This window comes from Drosophila subpulchrella, unplaced genomic scaffold (genome assembly GCF_014743375.2).
Source record: "Drosophila subpulchrella strain 33 F10 #4 breed RU33 unplaced genomic scaffold, RU_Dsub_v1.1 Primary Assembly Seq70, whole genome shotgun sequence".
Lineage (NCBI taxonomy): Eukaryota > Metazoa > Arthropoda > Insecta > Diptera > Drosophilidae > Drosophila > Drosophila subpulchrella.
In genome coordinates, this window is record NW_023665706.1 from 131,922 (window position 1) to 156,671 (window position 24,750).

General features: G+C 34.9%; 1 protein-coding gene across 9 annotated transcripts in view; it reads right to left on the reverse strand.

Moving 5' to 3' along the window:
- The window catches only part of LOC119562596 (homeobox protein Nkx-2.1), an 84,322-nt gene that overhangs the window by 35,154 nt on the left and 24,418 nt on the right, over positions 1-24,750 (reverse strand). For 8 of the 9 annotated variants that reach the window (XR_005221898.1, XM_037875821.1, XM_037875819.1 and 5 more), the window contains one exon: positions 12,854-12,949. Coding sequence is in view for 8 of the 9 variants with exons in the window: in XM_037875821.1 (XP_037731749.1) it covers positions 12,854-12,949 (96 nt within the window). In the remaining variant the exon portion in view is untranslated. Of the gene's footprint in view, positions 1-10,994; positions 11,043-12,853; positions 12,950-24,750 lie in introns of those variants that run through there. The other variant, XM_037875826.1, reaches the window with a different exon arrangement.

The following is a 24,750-nucleotide window of genomic DNA, read 5'->3' on the forward strand; positions in this document are numbered from 1 at the left end:
CCTACATTTATCTCAAAAATTTATTGGTAATTTTCAGTTTTAATATTATTATATAATTTAAAAGATTTTATCAAATTGTTGTTAAAAATATGTAAATAAAAGTGAACAAATGAGACATTTACAACAATTATTTAAAATGGAATGGATTTATCTATAATAATTATTTATTCAATTTAAATAAATTGAAGAATGAACAATTATTTATTTATTATTTATTCAGTTTAAATAAATTGATAAATAAATGATAAATTATCAATAAATTAATTATTTTCCAAAAAAATTATTATAATGTGTAATTATTGTTTATTATAAATAATTATTATAACGTGTAGTTATTATAGTGTATTATTATTATTTATTACACGTTATAATAATTATTTATATAATTTATTTATTATTTATTTATTTATATAATTATAATAATTATATATATAATTTATTTATTATTTATTTATTTATATAATTATTATTTTTATTATTATTATAGTATTATTATAATAATTATTTATATAACTATTATAACGTGTAATAAATAATAATAATACACTATAATAATTACACGTTATAATACACGTTATACACTTTTATTTACATATTTTTAACAACAATTTGATAAAATCTTTTAAATTATATAATAATATATATAATATATATATAATAATATATATAATATATATATAATAATATATATAATATATATATATATATATATATAATATACATATATATATAATAATTTAAATATATCAATTTGTTATTTATGTAATAAAAAAATAAAAGGAAGTATACCCTTGCAGTTGTAATTATTGAATGTAATTCGAAATTCTTAAAAATACAAATAATGATAATAATAGTATAAGATAACATGTCGAAAAGCATCGAAGCTATAATTTTTTTATATAATTTTACCACCATTTTTCCGAACGTTCCTATGGCAGCTGTATGATATAGTCGTCCGATTTTGATAAAATTTAATTCAAAATTCAAAACTAATTAAAAAATGTTATTTCCAAGCTAAGGAGGTTATATGCTAAAAAACACCAAAGATATAATTTTTTTAAATTTTTTTTCCGATTATTCCTATGGGAGCTGTAAGATATAGTTGTCCGATCCGGCTGTTTCCGACTTTATATACTACCTGCAAAAGATATAAGACTTTTGGGAAAGTTTCAGCCCGATAGCTTTAAAACTGAGAGACTAGTTTGAGTAGAAACAGACGGACAGACGGACATGGCTAAATCGACTCGTCTAGTCATGCTGATCAAGAATATATATTTTCTTTATGGGGTCTCCTTCACTGCGTTGCAAGCTTCTGACTGAAATCAATATACCCTCTGCAAGGGTATAACAATTATTGTTTTAAATTGTTTTATATTAAAACAAAAGTGTAATGCCAAATTTTGATTTTCAGGTCTCATCTAACAAATAACTTTGTTTTTTGTCAAAATGCCAGGTTCTCGTCAGGTTAGAAGATTAATTAAAAGAGAAAGGGATCAGTTACGTGAAAGATTTAGGTTAGTTGAAGAGAATTGTGGTGGTTTATAAAGCACAAGCCAACTCGTAAATGCGCCACCGATTTAATTAAAATTTAAAAAGAAGAAAATTTAAATGTTAGGCCTTTTTATAAATTTAAATGCAGGAATACTCCAGATATTACGGAAATAGATGGGGGCTCATATTTGCATATAGGCTTATCGAAGCAATTAGTAAAATTATCAGTGGTAGCAGAATTACCAGAAGTTTTAAGCATTGACGTTAATATTGACGGTCTTCCCCTCACTAAAAGCTCTCGTGCACAATTGTGGCCTATTTTAGTTCGAGTTATAATATTAATAAATGCCCCGTCTTTATAGTAGGAGTTTTTTCATCTAAAAATAAGACATCTAATTGTGTACAATATATGTCAAAATTTACTAGTGAATTGTCCGATCTTTTTTACAATTCAAACAAAAAAGTAGATTTAGAACTTAGGGCGGTGGTTTGTGATGCACCTGCAAGGGCATTTGTTACAGGAACCCCTGGACATACATCCAGTCTCGGCTGTACCAAATGTCTTCAGGTTGGTCGCAAAATAGATGGTACTTTAACTTACAGTACTGTTGCTAGTGAGTTAATTACTGATGAAGACTTTGCAAATAGAATTTATCCAAACCACCACAGCAAAGGTTATTTGAATAGTCCGTCCGCTTTTGAAACGCTTGGTGTTGGTATGATAACCCAAGTTTCTTTAGATTGTATGCATCTTATTGAGTTGGGGGTAATGCGCAAATTTTTAGAAAGAATTTATTTTAATAAAGTTATAAATAAAGTTTCAAAACAAAACCAAAACGGTATTTCCGCTAAATTAATGTCAATGCGAACTTTTATACCTAGGGAATTTGCAACGAAGCCGAGGACATTGTTAGAGCTTCCTAACTGGAAAAGCACTGAGTTTAGGCAGTTCTTATTATACACTGGTATTGTAGCTCTTAAAGATTCAATATTTGATGACCAGTATTATTTATTTTTATACCCGTTACTCGTAGAGTAAAAGGGTATTCTAGATTCGTCGGAAAGTATGTAACAGGCAGAAGGCAGCGTTTCCGACCCCATAAAGTAAATATATTCTTGATCAGGATCACTGGCCGAGTCGATCTAGCCATGTCCGTCTGTCCGGATGAACGCTGAGATCTTGGAAACTATGAGAGCTAGGCTATTGAGATTTGGCATGCAGATTCCTGAGCTTCTTACGCAGCGCAAGTTTGTTTCAGTAGAGTGCCACGCCCACAAACCGCCCAAAACTGTGGCTCCTACAGTTTTGATGCTAGAATAAAAATTTTAACTGAAATGTATTGTTCTCATCAATACCTATCGATTGACCCAAAAAAAATTTGCCACGCCCACTTTATCGCCCACAAACCGCCCCCAAACTTCAAAAAATCGTAAATATGAACGTGGATATCTAGGAAACTATCAAAGATAGAGATTCTGGATCTCAGATTTAGATTCCGTAGTTTTGTACGCAGCGCAATTTTGTTACGCGAATATACCACGCCCACTCTAACGCCCACAAACCGCCCAAGCCTGTGGCGCCCACAATTTTTATGCTAGATACAACATTTTAACTGAACTTTATTGGTCTCGTCAATACCTATTTTTACCTAAAAATTTGCCACGCCCACCCTAACGCCCATAACGCTTAAATCTGTCTACCGCCGGTAGGTGGCGCATTTCAGTCTTGCTTTGCTGCTTGCTAATCTCCATTTCCCTTTGGTCCCTTTAGCTGAGTAACGGGTATCTGATAGTCGAGGCACTCGACTATAGCGTTCTTCCTTGTTATTACTGCACTGCGCATATAGACAGCTCTGTTCACAAAAGCAACGGGGAAATAATATTGAAAATGCTCAACAAATATTAAATCTATTTGTTGAAAATTTCCCCATTGTTTTTGGAGCAAACAGTGTGACTTACAATGCTCACGGCTTACTCCATGTAAGAGATACTATCAATCAAGTCGGAAATCCGGTTTCAGGATCTTCTTACTCCTTCGAGAATTACTTGCAGCTCCTTAAAAAATGTGTTAGAAAAAAATCTTTTATCTTAGAACAAATATTTAGGAAGATAGTTGAAGAAAAATACGTAGCCCCAGCAGAAGAACAAATAAAATTAGTAGGCAGAAATCTTAAGATGAAAGACTGCACACTTAGTGATAGGAAACCAGATAACTTTTGTTTTGTAGGAGATGAGGTTCCAATTCAAATAGAATCTTTTGAAGAGGTAGAAGAGGCCATTTTTATTAATGGAAGAGAAATGAAAGATAGGGACAGTTTTTTTTTATTGAGCCAATGAATTCTTCTGGCCTAGGTATATATTTAGTTAATTTAGAAGTGCCTTCTAGAATAAAAAGATTTTCAGTAATGGAATTTAGGAGAAAAGCGGTAGCCATTCCTTTTTTAGAAAAAATAGTAGTAGTTCCATGTTTGCATATTTTTTAAAATTGGATTTTTAGTTTTTTTTAAAGGAGGTGTTTAGTCCGTAGGCGTAATTTTATTATGAATCGGGCATATTTATTGCGACGGTGCTTTAAATATATTTTAAAGATTCACCTACCTTGGTTCGAGTACCAAAAAAAAAAACGGCAGTTGTATTATTTGTATTATTTGATTTATTATTTCATTTTATTTTATAATTGTTTATTTACTGTTTATTTTTGTTTATTTTTTATAATTTCATTTTTTTCTAACTATTTACTAATATTTTCTTTATTAACAATTATTGTTTATTTACTGTTTATTATTATTTTCATTTATTTTGTATAATTTGATTAATTTATAATTTTTTACTAATATTTGATTAAAATAATTTTGTGTTTTTAAAAACATTTTTAAATTAGTATGTCTCAACCTGATTCGAAAATTCGTCGTGTACAGTTTGATGTGGAAGGTAAGTGTAACTACAAGAAATTGATTTTCTTGTTTCAATATCCATAGTGATTGCATTAACACAATATTTTTTTTTTACAGAAACCCCATCGGTCTCTATTGAGTAATTAATGTGTGTTATTGTGTAATTTTGTAATTTTTCTTCTTTTTTTAAAGATTCAACTGAACGACAAATGGCACAGTTGAAAGGTATGTTTTATAAACCTACACTGAAAATAGTAATCGCCCTGATTTTTAGAAATTTGTCGTTAATGGCGATTTATTTTATAAATTTAGAGTACGATAAATACGAATACTAATTAATATTAATACTGTTACTTACATAAAAATAGTATTCGGCCGTTTTGTTTGAAAATTTATCGTACTCTAAATTTATAAAATAAATCGCCATTAACGACAAATTTCTAAAAATCAGGGCGATTACAATTTTCAGTCTATTTTGATGTTTTATTTATTTTTTGTAATATACATAAATTAAAATTTCAGAAGAGGTTCTCCAAATCCGCAGGGAGATCTCTGTCGTAACGCAGAAGTTGGACATTTTGGCGGACAAACTGGCGGAAAACACCGCCATTTTAAAGGTATCATTTGCTCCTGAGAAGGAGATCTCGGGCGCGGTACCATTTCCGCTAAAAACAGAAGAGGAACTAGATGAATTCGAAAATTCCTTGACCCCGGAGCTTATCGGTTTTTACGCAAGGATCGAGCAAGGCCGACTTGTTTTTGCATTTTTTTGTTTCTTTTTTATATCTATTTGCAGACAAAGAAAATATCAAAAATTATTGGGAGCGAACCGCTGTCAAAGCGGATCAAACTTGTCATAGCGGAAGATATCATCAATAACTACAATTTGAACGGGTCCAACGGGAAAAAGTCCCTCAGATGTTGTATAGGGTTATACGGAGTTCTTAAAGGTAAATATACAAATAAAAAAGTAAAACGCATTTCTAAACATACATATGTCATTACATTTTTCAGGAGCGTTGGCCAAGGACTCCGAGGACCCGGACAAATCTTTAAGAAAGGCTATGACTAACGTTAAAAATAAGCTTACGAAGCAAAAAAACAGAAACAATAATTGTACAATTTTTGAAAATTTAAATAATACCATATAATTAAAATGAATTAAAATGAAATTAAATATGTATGTATTTTAAATTATATATTTTTATAATTACAAACTCAAGGAAAAATTCTGATTTTCCCAAGTGATTTCACTTGGGACGTGTCACTTGCAAGTGATTTCACAAGTGAAAACTCATGGAAAAATTCTGATTTTCCCAAGTGATTTCACTTGGGACGTGTCCCTTGCAAGTGATTTCAGAAGTGAAAACTCATGGAAAAATTCTGATTTTCCCATGTGATTTCACTTGGGACGTGTCACTTTCAAGTGGTTTCACAAGTGAAAACTCCTGGAAAAATTCTGATTTTCACAAGTGATTCACTTGGGACGTGTCACCGGCACGTGACAGGCCATACGAAAAATTTTCATTTGAATTTTCACTTGTGAAAATGCGGACATCCCATACAATTTTCTATATGGAGCGTCACTTGTTCTTCACTTGTGCAAGAGGACATGTCCCAAGTGATTCCCAAGGTGATTCACAAGTGAAACTTTTTTTTTGGAACTAAAGGGAATAAATTATTTTTTTAGTTAGAAAAATCTGAAAAAATGATTAATTTCCTAGAGTGGATTCCTTTATTTACTTATAATTTTTTGATGGATGGATGTTTTTTTGGCATAAAGGTAGATATTATTAATCAAAACATAAGTTTTTTCACACACTTACAACATTTTTTAAAAATGTTAAGATATATAGGTTTAAGCGTTGGCGTATGGGCGTTTGTGGGCGTTAAAGTATGCTGAAATAAACATGCGTTGTCTCAGAATCTGCAAACCAAATCCCAACCTTTTAGCTTTTATAGTTTCCGAGATCTCAGCGCTTATACGAACGGACAGACAGACAGATAGGCGGACATGGCTAGATCGACTCGGCTGGTGATCCTGAACAAGAATATATACACTGTATAAGGTCGGAAACGCTTCCTTCTGCCTGTAACATTCTTTCCGACGAATCTAGTATACCCATTTAGACTACGAGTAACGGGTACAATATCAAAAGTAGGACTGTTTTTTGGCGTTTCAAACAAAAAAAGATTTACACTCTACAAAATCTTTTAAAATATGGTCGCCAGATTTTCGACATTTTCTTTATGGTCTCAAAACGAACTCATCTTTTTATAACGATATTATACCGATTTGTCCCAATCAGATATCTTGTAGTTTCTTGGGTCTTGGGCTGCTACGCAACATAAATTTGGTGGTACGAACCTGCAATATCTCAGAGCTAGTCGCGTCGTTTAAGTAGCACGTAGAACGTTCGTTACAACATAATTTAAAAACAGATACCTATCAGATACCTGTTACTCAGCTAAAGGGACAAAAGGGAAATGGAGATATGCAAGCAGCAAAGCGAGACTGAAATGCGCCACCTACCCCTGATCACAATATATGGTTATGTGGGCGGTAGACAGATTTAAGCGTTATGGGCGTTAAAGTGGGCGTGGCAAACTTTGTTTAGGTCAATCGATAGGTATTGACGAGACTATAACATTTCAGTTAAAATTTTGTATCTAGCATGAAAATTGTGGGCGGATTGTGGGCGTTAGAGTGGGCGTGGCATATTCGGGTAACAAACTTGCGCTGCGTACAAGGCTTTTATAGTTTCCGAGATATCCGCGTTCATACTTACAATTTTTTTAAGTTTGTGGGGGGCTTGTGGGCGTTAAAGTGGGCGTTGCAAACTTTCGTCAATCGATCGGTATTGATGAGAACAATACATTTCAGTTAAAATTTTTATTCCAGCATCAAAACCGTAGGAGCCACAGTTTTGCTGAAACAAACTTGCGCTGCGCAAGCTCAGGAATCTGCACGCCAAATCCCAATAGCCTAGCTCTTATAGTTTCCGTGATCTCAACGTTCATAGGAACAGATGGACATGGCTAGATCGACTCGGCTAGTGATCCTGCTCAAGAATATACATACTTTATGGGGTCGGAAACGCTTCTTCTGCCTGTTGCATACTTCCCGACGAATCTAGTATACCCTTTTACCCTACGAGTAACTGGTATAATAATAGCATGAAAAGACTTCTATGATTTCTATCACTGTTCACGGCAGTACACCTAGTGGAGAAGCGCGCCGCAGAATTGAAAATCTGCCATTATGGTCCGATCGTAACGAGTGATACACCAATCGAAAGGTATCGCAAGAACTAAGAAGATTGCATACCAAGACTTTCGAAATAAAGATTTGTTTGGGAGAAAAAGCGGTGAAAGTGTAAAAGTAAAAATTTATAAAATTGGAGATGCTGGATACGGTGGGGATAAAAGCCCCCGGCTATTCAGCTAGTTTTATTCTTACTGAGAATACGCGTCGAATGATGTCCCGTTTAAAAGTAATTAAAAAAACAAGATTTTCTTCTTCTTCCCAAAATGAAAATGTTTGTCCCTTTGTTTGTGGGTTTGTATGCATCCCATCTTAGTTTTAGGGTTTTGGAAACCCTATGGGTGTATAAAGTAGCTTGAAATAGAAAACGTTTGTTCTACGACTTTTGGAAAAACCCGCTAGTTTAGCGGAAAATAAAAAAAAAAGCCAGATTTAAAATGCCTATAGTATCTAAACAACTAATGCTACAGAAACGTCCTATATATCTCTGAAAAGATAATTTAATTTGCTAAATACTCTTCATATATTAAAATTGTCTGAATAAAATAGATCTGGAGTTATGACAAAAAGTTATTTCTTAAAACCACTTTTTCACTATTATCTCAAAATTGAGTCGAACGATTTCTTTTTAAATTTTAAATCTCATAGCCCTTAAGATTCCTCAACTTTTGATTTATAACACTTTTTGCCCTAAAAATTACCGTTTGGAAGATATGAAGCGATAAAAAGTGCAACTCGTTTCAGCTCCGTATATGAAATATTTCATACTTATTGGAATAAGCAAGACACAAAGCATTTTGATAAAAAATCTGATCTGACGGAAAATCTGTTATGGTTTTAGGGTCCTTTACTTGCATGAAGCTAATCGAAATAGGAAACTTGATCTATTTGTTCTACCACTTTGGAAAAACCCGCTAGTTCGGCGGAAAATGTAAGAAACGACAGATTTCTCTAGGAATCTGAAACTATACAGCCCTTGAGATTCCAAACTTGTGCTATTAAAATAGGTAATTGAAGCGATAAAACTTGTTGTGCCTAATTTAAGGTGGCGTTCAGCTAAGATTATGGGTCGAATCTGTGTGTTTGGTTTTTCAATGGCCAAGCCATATGGGGACGACTCCTAGGCATGGTATTGGGGTTCTTAAACTCTTGAGCAAAAAAAAACTTCTGATATCAAACAAAAACACCTCTTAACGAGGAAGAAGTTAGTGGCGAACGCGCCTTTAACAAAAATGTCTGATATCAACAATTGTGACGAAAAATGATATTACATTCGATAAAATAAATAAACTATATTAAATGTATGTATTCGGCACGCTACAACAGAAAATTTACATGTAGGTAAATAAATATGTACTGTTGCGGGTCGAAATCATAAATTTAAACTAGTTTATTTATTTTATCGAATGTAATATCATTTTTCGTCACAATTGTTGATATCAGAAATTTTTGTTAAAGGCGCGTTCGCCACTACATTTTACCTCGTTAAGAGGTGTTTTTGTTTGATTTTATATAAGCTGCTTTATTTAATTGTGGGGAAACAACATTTTGAGGACAACATTTTAAGGGTTCAACAAGGATTTTATATATATATATTTTAATTGGGGCTACATGTTGCTTGGAAACTGTTATGAGAGTTATTTTTATCTGAAAGGTTGGCAAATATTTTTTATACACCAGTAATTTAAAGTTATACATAAATTTAACAAAAAATGGAATCGTCATGTTTTTGCTGTTGTCAAATGGATCTATTTTTATATAAATCCTACATAATAAAAAATCGTTTTAAGACCATAAAGAAAATCTCAATATGTTTTACAAAGAATCAATGACATCATTTTTTTTTCGTCCATACAAATCGACCCAGCCTAAAAAAATACATACTTTATAGAGTCGGAAACGCTATCTTTTACATGTTACATACTTCTTTGCTCTACGAGTATCGGGTATAAATGCCACAATTACCAGAGCTGATGGACATTTTTTTTGTTTTTATCCTAGTAGACGTTTTTAGTGGTCCATATAAAGATCTTTTTTAATTGTAAGGGTGTGATATTAACAATGCCTACCACTTAACACATAATTGTCATTAGGTTAAGCAATTACTTTTGCGGTTTGCACAAGAGGTTCAAGATGCGACGTGTTATAACAATAAAAACATTTGAATTGTGCTGTCACCCTTCAGAGGTATTTTTCGGAAATTTTCCTTAATGGATACCCTCATAAACAGAGATGTTGATTACCCCTGAATAAAGCAAACAAAATATATGTATTCACAACAGTCTCTGTTTATGAAAGATAAAAGTGCATTAAAGAACAATGAACAGTATAATACATTTTAAACACACCCCTAAACTGAATTGAAAAGTGGTCATTGTTTGATCATGCTCTTCGCTTTTAAAGGGCATGAGCATTGTGCTAGCGTAAAGGCAGTAAGGAACCTAAATAATAAAACCATATGTGTGTATATATGTATGTATTTATGTTTGTATGTATGTACTCAGACCTAAAGGATTTGAGAAGCTGTTTATCTTTTTATAGCTTTTCATTGACGAAAAAACTGAGCGCACTATATTCATATATTTATTTAAATTCACACACACACAGTAAAGAACATCGGTTGACAATCACACTTCAACATGTTTCGCCAAGCCAAAATTGAATTTCAATGTTTCGGGACTTGCTACAAAAACCATGTATGCTTTTCCTTGACTTGCTATAAACTGAAAATTGCGAATAGGTTTATTATACCCGTTACTCGTAGAGTGAAAGGGTATACTAGATTCGTCAATAAGTATGTAACAGGTAGAAGGAAGCGTTTCCGACCCCATAAAGAATATATATTCTTTACCAGGATCACTAGCCGAGTCGATCTAGCCATGCCCGTCTGTCCGAATGAACGCAGCGTAGTGCAACATCAGCTTTGCTTTATTCCTAATAGAATACTTTAATTTAAAACAAGAGAGAAAGCTATAGTCGACAGCCTCGACCATCAGATAAGGGGAGTGCGAGTACTTCCGAGGAACAACTCAGCAAGCAAACATACTATAAGACTGACTTTGGTAAGGATAATCACCCAATAGCCGTTCGAAAGGCTCTACAAAATGCAACTACAAGTTTTTGCCAGCTAGAAAAAAATCATTTGATTTTAAAGGAGATTCTGGCGCATCGCATGTTTGTTTCAGCAAAGTGCCTAGCCCACTCTAACTGTGTGGCTCCCATTTTTGATTCCATAACAAAAATTGTATTTGAAATGTGTTGGATTTGTCAATACCTACCTAACGCCCATAAGCCGCACAAAACTGACCAGAAATCAAGACTAGGACCATGGGGGACACCACTATAAACAAGAGAGAACGCTATAGTCGAGTGCCTCGATGTGCGGAGAACCCCTATAATTTGTAATGTAATTTTTTGAAGGTGACAATGTCGGAAAAAATTTGTATGAAAAAGAGAAAAATATGGTTAAAATACATGTTTCTAAGCATTTTCAAAAAATCATAAAAAATATAAGCAAAATGATTTTTGAAAAATTCTTTTTGCAGTTACTATTATTTTTGTTTGAAGAAACTTTTTGCATCAAAAAATTTAAGTTTTCAAGTCGAGGAAAAAAGTTTAAAAAGGACATTTTCACACAAATTCGTCCTTTTCAATAAGTACTGAATGGGTTAAGATATGTATTGTATCATTCAAACGGCATTTAAATTACCTTTCCATTGATGCCAAAGCTAACAAGATGTAAGTTCAAATTATGAGTATATTTAACTTTTGTTTTGTAAAAATACTTTTGACCACCCCTGTATATAATGAATACTTTTACATTCCTTAGGGACAGACAAAAAAATTAAAAACAATAGAAAACGCTAAATAGGTTTTCAAATTCAAATAGATTTGTCGAAATGTATGGAACAGGCAGAAAGTATATATATTCATAAAGTATAGTTGATCAGGATCACTAGCCGAGTCGATCTAGCCATGTCCGTCTGTCCGTCCGTCCGGATGAACGCTGAGATCTCGGAAACTATAAGAGCTAGGCTATTGGGATTTGGCATGCAGATTCCTGAGCTTCTTACGCTCAGGAGCGTGCCACGCCCACTCTAACGCCCACAAACCGCCCAAAACTGTGGCTCCTACAGTTTTGGGCTAGAATAAACATTTTAACTGAAATGAATTTTTCTTATCAATACCTACCGATTGACCCAAAAAAAATGTTTGCCAGGCCCACTTTAACGCCCAGAAACCGCCACAAGCAAAAATCGTAAATATGAACGCGGATATCTCGGAAACTATCAAGGATGGAGAATTGAGATTTCGGATTAAGATTCCGTAGCCTTGAGCGCAGCGCAAGTTTGTTACGCGAATATGCCACGCCCACTCTAACGCCCACAAGCCGCTCAAGCCTGTGGCGCCCACAATTTTTATGCTAGATAAAAAATTTTAACTGAAATGTATTAGTCTCGTTAACACCTATCGATTGATCAAAAGTTTGCCATGCCCACTCTTACGCCCATAACGCTTAAGTCTGTCTACCGCCCACATAACCATATATTAAGATCAGGGGTAGGTGGCGCATTTCAGTCTCGCTTTGCTGCTTGCATATCTCCATTCCCCTCATATCCGTTTAGCTGAGTAACGGGTATCTGATAGTCGAGGTACTCCACTATAGCGTTCTTCCTTGTTTTTACTTTTAATAGTAATTATTGTTATTAATAAAAATCAGTAGTACTTTTAGTAAAATAGACATGTTTTACAAAAGAAATAAGTCAATATTTTATTTAGTATGAATATATGAATAAAGATATAACAAGAGAAAACGCTTTAGTAGATGACCTCGACTATTCGAATTTCCGCTGATATAAAATCGCGCAGGAAGCCCAAGAATCTGCATGCCAAGTCCCAACACTCTAGCTCTAAAAGTCTTCGAGATCTCAGCGTTCATACGGACAGAAGGACATGGCTAGATCGACTCGGCTAGTGATCCTGATCAAGAATATATATAAACTTTAAAGGGTCGGAAACGCTTCCTTCTATCTGTTACATACTTTCCGATGAATCTAGTCTAACCTTTTACTCTACGAGTAACGGGTATAAAAACCAGCTTGAGGGTGGTTTTGTGTCACCCATAAATTGGATGTTTTAATCAATTTTATTATCAATGCTTTACAGGTGTCTGCCTCAAATTATAACAATCTCTGTGACTTACCTGTGTTGGGGTTAAATGAATAAGACTGGCCAAGTGTTCTCGTTCCGGGGCGGATAGATACCTCTGCTGCTTAAATCTCCTTTCAAGTTCATACACCTAAAATAAATTGTTAATTTATTGAGTTCATCATAAATATACAAGAATTCAAGACAGAAGGCTAACGGATACTAAGCTAACGGGGCGCGAGAAAGATGGATTAAGCAAGCAGAAAAGAGACTTCATTTTGGTCATAACTTCTAATGAATGGATCGATTTGAACAATTTGTAGATAGGTATTAATAAAACAAAAAAACTCCAATATTTACTTTCACAATATCTTTAAGAATGTGTTTTTTCGGGTCAATAGCTAGCTATTTACGAAACCAATTCATTCTTGTAAAATTTTTGTTCTAGCATTAAAAACGGTGGGCACCACAGATTTCGGCCGATTGGTTGGCACTTGAGTTGGCAAACCTTAGATGAAGTATAATTGCACTGCGCTAGAATCCGTGGAATCTTTCTTAATCTGAACTTTGAAGCTTTTATGGTTTTCGAGCTCACAGCTCTCATACGGACGGACAGTCAGACGGAGATGGCAAGTTCTTCTTGGATACTGATCCTAATGACGAATATAAATAATTTAAAGGATCTTCCACCTGTTTCATACTTTCCGACTAATACAATATTCTCCTTTACTCTACTACTAACGGGTATTAAATGTGGGCTCCAGACCGACTTTTTCCGACTACTCAAACTGCTCCCCTTATCGACGAGTACCTTGCTCATTTTAATAAATGGTCCGATAGTATGGTTTTTTTTAATACCCGTTAATCGTAGAGAAAACGGGAATATTGTAATCGAGGAAAAATATGTAATAAGTAGAAGGAAGCGTTTCCGACCCCATAGAGCATATGTATTTTTGCAATCTCGCTTTGCTTCCTTTAGCTGAGTAACAGTTACCTGATAGTCGAGGCACTCGACTATATCGATATTCCTTGTTTTTCATCTAGCAAGAATTGAGGCGCTGCATCCTCCAAAAAAGTCGACCCCATAAAACAGGGTGGGAACTAAAATGGCTTTAGCAACAAGCAGTCTCACGTTGGCTGGTAATAAATGCTGTGTGAGGAATAACTGCCTGAGCATGCCACATGTTCTGCCTGAAGTTTTGAAAATAAGGCCCTGCCAGGAAAGTGAGTTCTTAATTGTGAGCCCCAGGCTTACAGGTTTGACAATGGAAATGTTTTCAATATTGAGGTTAGGAAGTTCCGAGAAATTAAATGGTTTCTTTATATTAAGATCCATTGGCTCTGGACCAGTTATGTATTTGTAATAAATCACTGTTTGACGCCACTATACAATAAGTAAAATTAAGTATTTAAGACTGAATGCCTTACTAAAGTCTAAAAGACTATGATTTATTTTAGATTCGACAACATATGGGAGTAGTTCATAAAACAAAAACTAAAAAAAAGCAAGGAAGAACGCTATAGTCGAGTATCTCGACTATCAAATACCCGTTACTCAGCTAAAGGGACACAAGGGAAATGGAGATATGCAAGCGCTGCGCTCAAGGGTACGGAATCTAAATCCGTAATCCCAATTCTCTGTCTTTGATAGTTTCCGAGATATCCCCGTTCATATTAAAGATTTTTTAAAGTTTGTGGGCGGTTGGTGGGCGTTAAAGTGGGCGTGCAAACTTTTTTTGGGTCAATCGATAGATATTAATGAGGGCAATACTTTTCAGTTACAATTTTTATTCCAGCATCAAAACTGTAGGATCCCCCGGTTTGGGCGGTTTGTGGGAGTTAGCGTGGGAGTTAGCGTGGCATGCTGCTGAAACAAACTTGTGCTGCATGAGAAGCTCAAGAATCTGCATGCCAAATCCCAATAGCCTAGCTCTTATAGTTTCCGAGATCTCAGCGTTCATCCGGACGGACAGACAGACGGACAGACGGACATGGCTAGATCGGCTCGGTTAGATTCCTAATCAAGAATATATACACTTATGGGGTCGGAAACGCTTCCTTCTGCCTGTTACATACTTTCCGACGAATCTAGTATACCCTTTTACTCTACGAGTAACGGGTATAAAAACCTTCCTATAATTTGTAAACTCTGATATTTAGACAAATCATGTTCACAAGTTACGGGCGTACGAAATTGAGCTATTTATAGCGGCAAGCTAGCGAGTTTTTCCAAAAGTCGTAGAACTAAACATTCTTATATTAAGCTGTTTAACATCACCTAAAACTTTCAGGAATTTGATATCAAACAAAAACACCTCTTAACGAGGTATAAATCTAGTGATGAGTCGCCTTCGCACAATCTCCTGGTGCGCTTCGTCACTACGTGGACTGCCGTCGACAGTCAAATTTGTTCAAAATCGAACTACTGTACATAAAGCAGCCATAGGAATGAGCGGAAAATTAATATAATCTAAGCGGTTCTTAAATCAAATTCAATTTGTTCTCAGAAACCCAATAATCTCAAAATGTTCATAAAGTAAGAACGGAAAGGACTAAAAATAGAACGAAAAATGAGTTGCATTCCGACTTGAAATGGTGTTGCGGATTTTTTATAATGCGTTAGTATCTTTCGGTTAACAGTTAGCACGCGTTAGACCCTTCTTCTTTGCTCTTCTTCTTCTGTACCATTCGGCTGGCATATTTCATCAGCGTTTCGATTTGTTTGTGCCGCATATATCACTGTGGACGGCAGTACACGTAGTGGCGAAGCGCGCAAGAGAGCGTGCGAAGACAACTACTATATATAGCCGCAGAATTGAAAATCTGCAATTATGGTCCGATCGCAACGAGTGATACACCAATCGAAAGGTATTGCAAAAACTAAACAAAAATTTCTGATATCAACAATTGTGACGAAAAATGATATTACATTCGATAAAATAAATAAATTATATTAAATTTATGTATTCGGCACGCTACAACAGAAAATTTTACGCGTAGGTAAATAAATATTTACTGTTGGTGGCCGAAATCATACATTTAATATAGTTTATTTATTTTATCGAATGCAATATCATTTTTCGTCACAATTGTTGATATCAGAAATTTTTGTTAAAGGCGCGATCGCCACTACTTTCTACCTCGTTAAGAGGTGTTTTGTTTTATTGCAAATAGTTTAAAGTGATGGAAAGTGAAAGTGACGAGCAGTTATTAAAGCTCCTAAAGGATATTGAAATGGAGTCCGTAAGGAATCTCCTCGAAGGTTAGTATAAATTCCTAAGTACTTATAGCTTTAAAATAAAATACACCTTTACAGCTCTATTTATCTTTTCTTTGCAGTAAAATCTATGTATGTATGCATGTATGGAATGTACATACACATGCAAGTGTTTGCTAAATGGTTTTTTAAGATTGGCTGCATTGAAGTGTAAGTGTTTTTCTCAAGAATTTGATAAGGACAAATTCGTTCTTGTTTATGTGTTTTACATACATATCTGTATGTATATATAAACACATGTAAACAAAAACACTTATAATTATCAGAAAATCATAAAAAAATACTTATTATTACTCTCATATTTATTCTTTTATTTCAAGCGCACCCTTACATTACATTAGTTTAGATTTATATATTTATAAGCATTTATATGTACCATAATGTTATATTATAAGCCTTCAAGTAATCAAATATTAAATAACTGCCACCAACTTAATAAAAATATGAAACTATTAAAAACTAAATAAACTTATTTTTGCGATTTTTTGGGAAGAGTATTCAATTTTTAAATTAAAACCAAAATCATCTTAAAAATGGAACGAAATCAAGTCATTTCACTTTTTTAGTTCCTACCATTTCGTTCTAGAATTAAGAACATTTGGATCAAAATAAGAACATTTGTGCTTACACGGTTTTTAAGAACGAATGTGCTCAATTCAATCACAATGTTCTTGGTTTTTCCTCTCTGTGTATCGATTGACCCGAAAAGTTTGCCATGCCCACTTCATAGTCCGCAAACCGCCCACAAACTTCAAAAAATCGTAAATATGAACGCTGATATATCGGAAACTATCAAAGATAGAGGGTTGGTACTGAAGATTTAGATTACTTAGCTTCGTTTGTTACGCTGATGTGCCACGCCCACTCTACCGCCCTCAAACCGCCCAATACTGTTGCGCCCACAGTTTTGATGCATGAAAAACAAATTTAACTGAAATTTATTGGTATCGTCAATACGTATCGATTGAGTTGAATAAAGTTTTCGCCGTCCTCTCTAACGCCCACAAACCACCCAAGAAGAAAAGCAGTGTCGTCAGAGTCGGACAATAACAATAAGCAATAACTGCGCAAAGCGAAAAGCACTGCCGGCGCTCAGAAAGAGCAGAGTGCGCGGCTACTTATTCTTATTTTACTCGTAGAGTAAAAGGGTATATTAAATTCGTCAAAAAGTATGTAATAGGCGGAAGGAAGCGTTTCCGACCCCTTTAAGTGTATATATTCTTGATCAGGATCACTAGCCGAGTCGATGAAGCCATGTCCGTCTGTCTGTTCGTCCGGATGAACGCTGAGATCTCGGAAACTATAAGATCTAGACTATTGAGATTTGACATGCAGATTCCTAAGCTTCTTGCGCAGCGCAAGTCTGTTTCAGCAAGGTGCCACGCCCACTCTGACGCCAACAAACCGCCCAAAAATGTTGTTCCTACAGTTCTGATGCTAGAATAAACATTTTAACTGAAATGTATTGTTCTTATCAATAGCTATCGATTGGCCAAAAAAAAAGCTTGGGCACGCCCTCTATAACGCCCATAACGCTTAAATCTGTCTACCGCCCACATAACCATATATTGAGATCGCGGGTAGGTGGCGCATTACAATCTCGCTTGCATATCTCCATTTCCCTTTGGTCCCTTTATCTGAGTAACGCACTCAGGGTAAAACACCGTGCTAGAAACAAGTACAAACAGCCTTGATTTAAGAAAAATTGCATGCTTAACATTTAAGAACGTTCGTGCTCAAAAAATTCTCATATTGAGCACTTTTTAGATTTTTAATGTCTGCAAACTCTAATAATTCTCAACTGTTTATTCTGAAAGTACTCTGTATATAAGGCGCATAAATTAGAGAGTGTTAATGTCCGTGAGCGGCAAGTCGTAAGTAAACTTAAAATGTTAATATTATTTATATATATCTCGTTTATTTCGTTTCAGTTTCCAATACTTATTTCTCTTACTAGCATAAAATAAAAACTCATTTTAATTTCATAATATTTATATATTGATTTATCTTTTGATTGTTTAAGAATTATTCGTCCTTAAATAATGCCTGCAACTTTCTTACTTTATTATTAAATCGTTCTTATTTTTAGTCCAAATATGACTTGATTTAAGAATTATTCATACTTGATTGAAGACCGAAAGGCTCTTAAATCTAGTATTTTCGGTCTTGAAAATTCGTGCTCGAAAGTAGTATTTCTTCTCGCGTTCTGTATTTTCCATGCTTGGCGAAGTTTTGACACCGAAAATACTAGGTTCAAGCACGAAATACTTGATTTTTTTTCTGAGTGCGGGTATCTGATAGTCGGGGTAATCGACTATAGCGTTCTTTCTTGTTATACCCGTTACTCGTAGAGTAAGAGGGATTACTAGATTCGTCGGAAAGTATTTAACAGGCAGAAAGAAGCGTTTCCGACCCCATAAAGTATATATATTGTAAAATTGTTACAGTCCTTGTATGCAATACTTTTAGGTTTTGCAATATCTTTTGATTGTTGAACCAATAGTTATGATCGGACCATCACATCAGTGATGCAGTGGGCTTCGTCACAAAGTGGACTGCTGTCCACAGTGATGTATGAAAAGAGTGCATTTTAGTTTTCGTCAGAAGTTTTTTAGGCAGAGAAGGAATAAAAGTCGTTTCGAAAGGCGTACAAAGTATTTCAATATTCCTTTTTACGATATATAGCACAAGCCTGTAGCTTTAGTAGTTTAGTATTTGACCATAATTTTAAAACGGTGGTATTAAGACAAATTTTGTTACAAAGGCGTACACAGTATTTCCAAATACCTTTCTAACGACATATAGCACAAGCCTGTAGCTTTAATAGTTCACAAGTTAGTTAGCTGTTTTCTCGCCAAGCTAGCTAGTTTTTCCAAAAGTGGTAGAGCTACTGTTTCTTATATTGAGCTGTTTAACATCGTCTAGAATTTTCAGGACTCTAAAACATCGTAATGGGACAAACTGACAAACAAAATAAAATTTTTAATTTCAGAACGGAGCATTCGATTTGGACAGGTTAAGATGTCATTCGACGCGTATTTGAAGTGAGAATACAAGTAGGTTAATAGCGGGGGGTATTTATCCCCACCGGCCCCAACAGATCAAATTTTCTAAATTTTTATACCCGTTACTCGTAAAGTATATATTTTCTCGATCAGGATCACTAGCCGAGTCGATCTAGCCATGTCCGTCTGTCCGTCTGTCTGTCCGTCCGGATGAACGGCGAGATCTCGGAAACTATAAGAGCTAGGCTATTGAGATTTGGCATGCAGATTCCTGAGCTTCTTACGCAGCGCAAGTTTGTTTCAGCAATGTGCCACGCCCACAAAAAGCCCAAGACTGTGGCTCCTGCAGTTTTGATGCTTGAATACAAATTTTAATTGAAATGTATTTTTCTCATCAATACCTACCGATTAATCCAAAAAAAGTTTGCCACGCCCACAAACTTCGAAAAATCGTTAATATGAACGCGGATACCTCGGATACTATCAAAGATAGAGAATCGGGATCTCAGATTTAGATTCCGTAGCTTTGTAAGCAGCGCAATTTTGTTACGCGAATATGCCACGCCCACTATAACGCCCATAAGCCGCCCAAGCCTGTGGCGCCCACAATTTTCATGCTAGATGAAAAATTTTAACTGAAATGTATTGGTCTCGTCAATACCTATCGATTGATCCAAAAAAAATTTGCCAGCCCATTCTAACGCCCATAACGCTTAAGTCTGTCTACCGCCGGTAGGTGGCGCATTTCAGTCTCGCTTCGCTGCTTGCATATCTCAATTTCCCTTTTGTCCCTTTAGCTGACTAACGGGTATCTGATAGTCGAGGTACTCAACTATAGCGTTCTTCCTTGTTTCTTTTACACTTTCATCGTTCTTTCTCCAATTGCCAATTGCTTTTTAAAGTCTTGGTATTTAATCCTTTAAGTTTTTGCAATACCTTCCGATTGATGTATCACTCGAAACAATCGGACGATTACAGCAGATTTTCATTTATTTGTGTATATATGTATAGTAGTCTCTGCGCACACCCTCCTGGTGCGCTTTGTCACTACGTGGACTGCCGTCCACAGTGATATGTAATATTGTTCTTTACCAATAACTCGATATTGAAGCACAGCAGTGTTTCTCACAAAAACTTTATTTATTGATATTTTCTTAAAGAAACGTAAAGTAAATACATTTTATATATTGGGAATGTTATTATGAAAATTGTATTTTCTGTTTACCGTACACTTAACAACGACGACGAATAAATAAAAGCATTTTTTATTTACATTGTCCAAATGCTTGTTTGCCCATTCAGTACGTTCCTTTTTACCGTTTGGTAAGCTTGTGCCACACACGTGTAGAAATGCAAGTATACACAGTCGGAAGTTCAAGCTTAACATCTTATATTTTAAGAGAATGTTTCCTTATTTTTTTAAAAAACCAACACATCGGCAAGCCGAAGCTTATATACCCTTGGAGGTGCTATCTGTGGGAGAATTTATATACAGAGCTTTCCGGCTTTCAGAAAATTAACAAGAAAGAATGCTATAGTTGATGCCATCGACTATCAGATACCCGTTACTCAGCTAAGTGTACTGGGAGCACTCCAGAAGTCCGAGGCAGATAGATATATACAAGTAGCAAAGCAACTGTTCCTAAGATTGCACACTCTATTGGCTTATTATTAATGGCCCGAAGTGAAAAACTTTTGGCATGTAGTTGCACACTGATAAGCCAAGAAATATCGCATTTAAATTTTTCGAAAATATTAAAAAGGGTATACTATATTCGTCGGAAAGTATTTAACAGGTGCCCATAAAGTAATTACATTCTTGATCAGGATCACTAACCGAGTCGATCTAGCCATGTGCGTCTGTCCATCTGTCCGTATGAACGCTGTGGCTCGAACGCTGTGGCTCGGCAGGGTGCCACGCCCACGTTCGCAAACAAAGTTGGCACTCCCACTCTAACGCCCACGTCCCCCCTCTAGCTCTCCAATAAACTCAATACCAATTTCAATTATCTTATTCCGATTAATGTAATGTTAACTGTGAAGTGCTGAAAAACAACGGTAGGGTCGCGGGAGGGGGTCTTCTCTCTTTTTGTATTACCCCTCTCTTTATTCTGACCTGAAGTGCATTCCCATTAGCGAAAAAGAAAGAGACGGAAGATCGTTTACTCAGTGTTGAAAAGCACTAGAGGGCGGAAAATGGACCTAAAATTTGTGCACGTTAACAAAATTAAAAATTAAAATTTTCGTTTTAAAAAGTCTCCCAAAATCTTTTTTTTCGAAAAGCTTTTGTTATTCGACGCGTATTTTCAGTAAGAATAAACTAGGGGCATTTGTTCCCGCCGGCCCCAACAGTGTCCATTTTCCAAAATGGCACTTTTACACTTTCTCCAAAACCAATTGATTTTATTAAAGTATGCAATTCATTTAGTGTCTGCGACACCTTTCGATTGGTATGTATATGATCGGACCCTAACTGCAGATTATAAATAGTAGTCGCCTTTGCAGACTCTCCTGGTGCGCTTTGTCACTATTCTATTTCCTCAAAATATTTTATTTAGATAAAAATTGCATACATGTTTTAAGGCGGAAGATCGTTTACTCAGTGTTGAAAAGCACTAGAGGGCGGTAAAAGGACCTCAAATTTGCATATTTTCAGTAAGAATAAACTAGGGGCATTTGTTCCCGCCGGCCCCAACAGCTTCCATTTTCTAAAATTGCACTTTTACTGTTTCTCCAAAACCAATTGATTTTATTAAAGTAAGCCATCCATTTAGTGTCTGCGACACCTTTCGATTGGTATATAACTCGATATGATCGGACCCTCACTGCAGATTATAAATAGTAGTCGCCTTTGCACACTCTCCTGGTTCGCTTTGTCATTATTCTATTTCCTCAAAATATTTAATTTAGACAAAAATTACCTACAAGTTTCAAGCAAAAGTTTGCCTTAAATCCAATTTTTTGACTATTTAGGCAATGTTTTTTTTCTTGAGGTTCTAGGTCAGCGCAAGTTTATTTCAGCAGGATGCAACTCCCAGGCTAAGGCCTGTGTGTAATTTTGTAAAATAGTAAATACAATTTTGTTTTCATTGTCAATATTTAAAACTAAGACTGTTGAAGCCCGTAGCATCATCGAAAAAACGGTTTGACAAATAACCGAAAAAAAAGGTTTTTTTTAAGAAACTTGTCTTGTCGCCAACTTTGACCTAATTATTCATAGTAACGGAATTATTCATAGTAAAAACTAATCAGAGGTAAAACAATAATGTCAATACTTTTGCAGAGTATTAGGTATTATGAGGTTCTGACCCTATCTAGAATTTTATTTTTTAAAAATAGTATGGTTATAACTGTCATATAGCTGCCATAGGAACAATCGGAAAATGTATCTGAAAGTAACATAGTTGTTGTACCTGTTACTTGTAGAGTATAAGGGTATACTAGATTCGTCGGAAAGTATATAACAGATAGAAGGAAGCGTTTCCGACCTTATAAAGTATATATATTTTTGAACAGGATCACTAGCCAAGTCGATCTGGTCATGTCTATCTGTCTGTCCGTCCGTATGAATGCTGAGATCTCGGAAACTATAAAAGCTAGAGAGTTGGAATTTGGGATGCGGATTCTTGAGGTTCTGGGAAAGCGTAAATTTTTCAGCAGAGTACCACGCCAACTGTAAAGCCTACAAACACCTATACGCTAAAGCCTGTCTAGCGTTTTTTTTTTCATTGTCAGTATCTACCATCATGCCAAAAATTGTCCAAGTCAGACCATCCATTAAAAAGTTATAAGCAAATAAATAAATCGACGTTAGGAAGCGCTGATGCGGGGTGTGCAATATTGGAACAGTCGCTGGTTGTATATATCAATCTTCCTCGCACTCCTCTTAGCTGAGAAAAGGGTATCTTATAGTCGTTCTTTCTTGTTACTATTGAATTTCCTAAAAATCGGAAACCCACACAGAGAGGAAAAACCAAGAACATTGTGACTAAATTGAGTACATTCGTTCTTAAGAACCGTGTAAGCACAAGTGTTCTTATTTTGATACGAATGTTCTTAATTCTAGAACGAAATGGTAGGAACTAAAAAAGTGAAATGAGGTGATTTCGTTCCATTTTCAAGTTGATTTTGGTTTTAATTTAAGAACATATTTGGATCAATATGATAACATTTTGATATGGATTTTATCTGAATTTGGGATCAAAAGAAGAACATTTTAGACTTGTAAAAGGAAAAAATGAGCTCAAATCGTTCTTGAAATAAGATAAATACTAGATTGAATACCCTTCCCAAAAAACCGCTAAAATATTAATATTTGGTTTGTAATAGTTTTTTTCTTTTATTAAATTGTAATATATATGGGATATGTATTTAATATGTGATTATTTACAGGCTTAAATCTCTTATAATATTAAGGTATATATACAATTAATGTTATGTAAGGTTGTGCTGGAAATAACAGAATAAATGTGAGAGTAATTAAAAGTTTTTTTTTATGATTTTCAGACAATTATAAGTGTTTTTGTTTACATGTGCTTATATATACATACAGATATGTATGTACAACACTTAAACACACGTGGACACGAACGAATTTGTCCTTACCAAATTCTTGAGAAAAACACACTCAATGCAGTCAATCCTTAAAAACAATTCAGCAAGCACTTGCGTTTGTATGTACATTCCATACATACATACATACATACATAGATTTTACTGCAAAGAAAAGAAAAAAAAGAGCTGTAAAAGTGTATTTTATTTTAAAGCTCTACGTACTAAGGAATTTATACTAACCTTCATGGAATTTTCTAACGGACTCCATTTCAATATCCTTTAGGAACTTTAACAACTGCACGTCACTTTCACTTTAACTTTTAACTTTTTGCAATATATGCGGCACAAACAAATCGAAACGCTGATGAAATGTGCCAGCCGAATGGTTCAGAAGAAGAAGAGCAAAGAAGAAGGGTCTAACGCGTGCTAACTGTTAACCGAAAGATACTAACGCGTTATAAAAAATCCGCAACACACCATTTCAAGTCGAAATGCAACTCACTTTTCGTTCCATTTTTAGTCCTTTCCGTTCTTACTTTAAGAACATTTTGAGATTGTTGGGTTTCTAAGAACAAATTGAAATTGATTTAAGAACCACGTGATAAATGTGTAACATTTCGTTCTTGTTTTGAAAACAATTTTGGTTTAGCCAAATTTTAAGTACAAACTCAACTTGATTCAATCACAAAGAGAACATTTTGAGCTCAAAAGAACATTTTCAACTCAGATCAGAACGTCAGACTTCTCTCTGTGCATGTATATACATGGCTCCTAGAGGAACGACCTGCAAGGGTACAAAAACTTCGGCTTGACGAAGCTAGCTTCCTTTCTTGTTCTTTTAATTACTCGCGACTTTGGTTTCCTATAAAAAAACGCAAGTATAAAAAATGGTTTACCTTATAACCAACTTAAGAGAACCAAAGAATCATTTTTGTTCTTTTTCGTGATTTTCAAGATATTTGATGTTATATGCAAACTATTTTAATTGTAAGCAATACCGTATTTCTCTACAAACATATTTCCAGCACACATCTGGTATATAGTATAAGATAATATGTCAAAAATCACCGAAGCTGTAATTTGTTCCATATTACTTTCCCACCAATTTTTCGATCG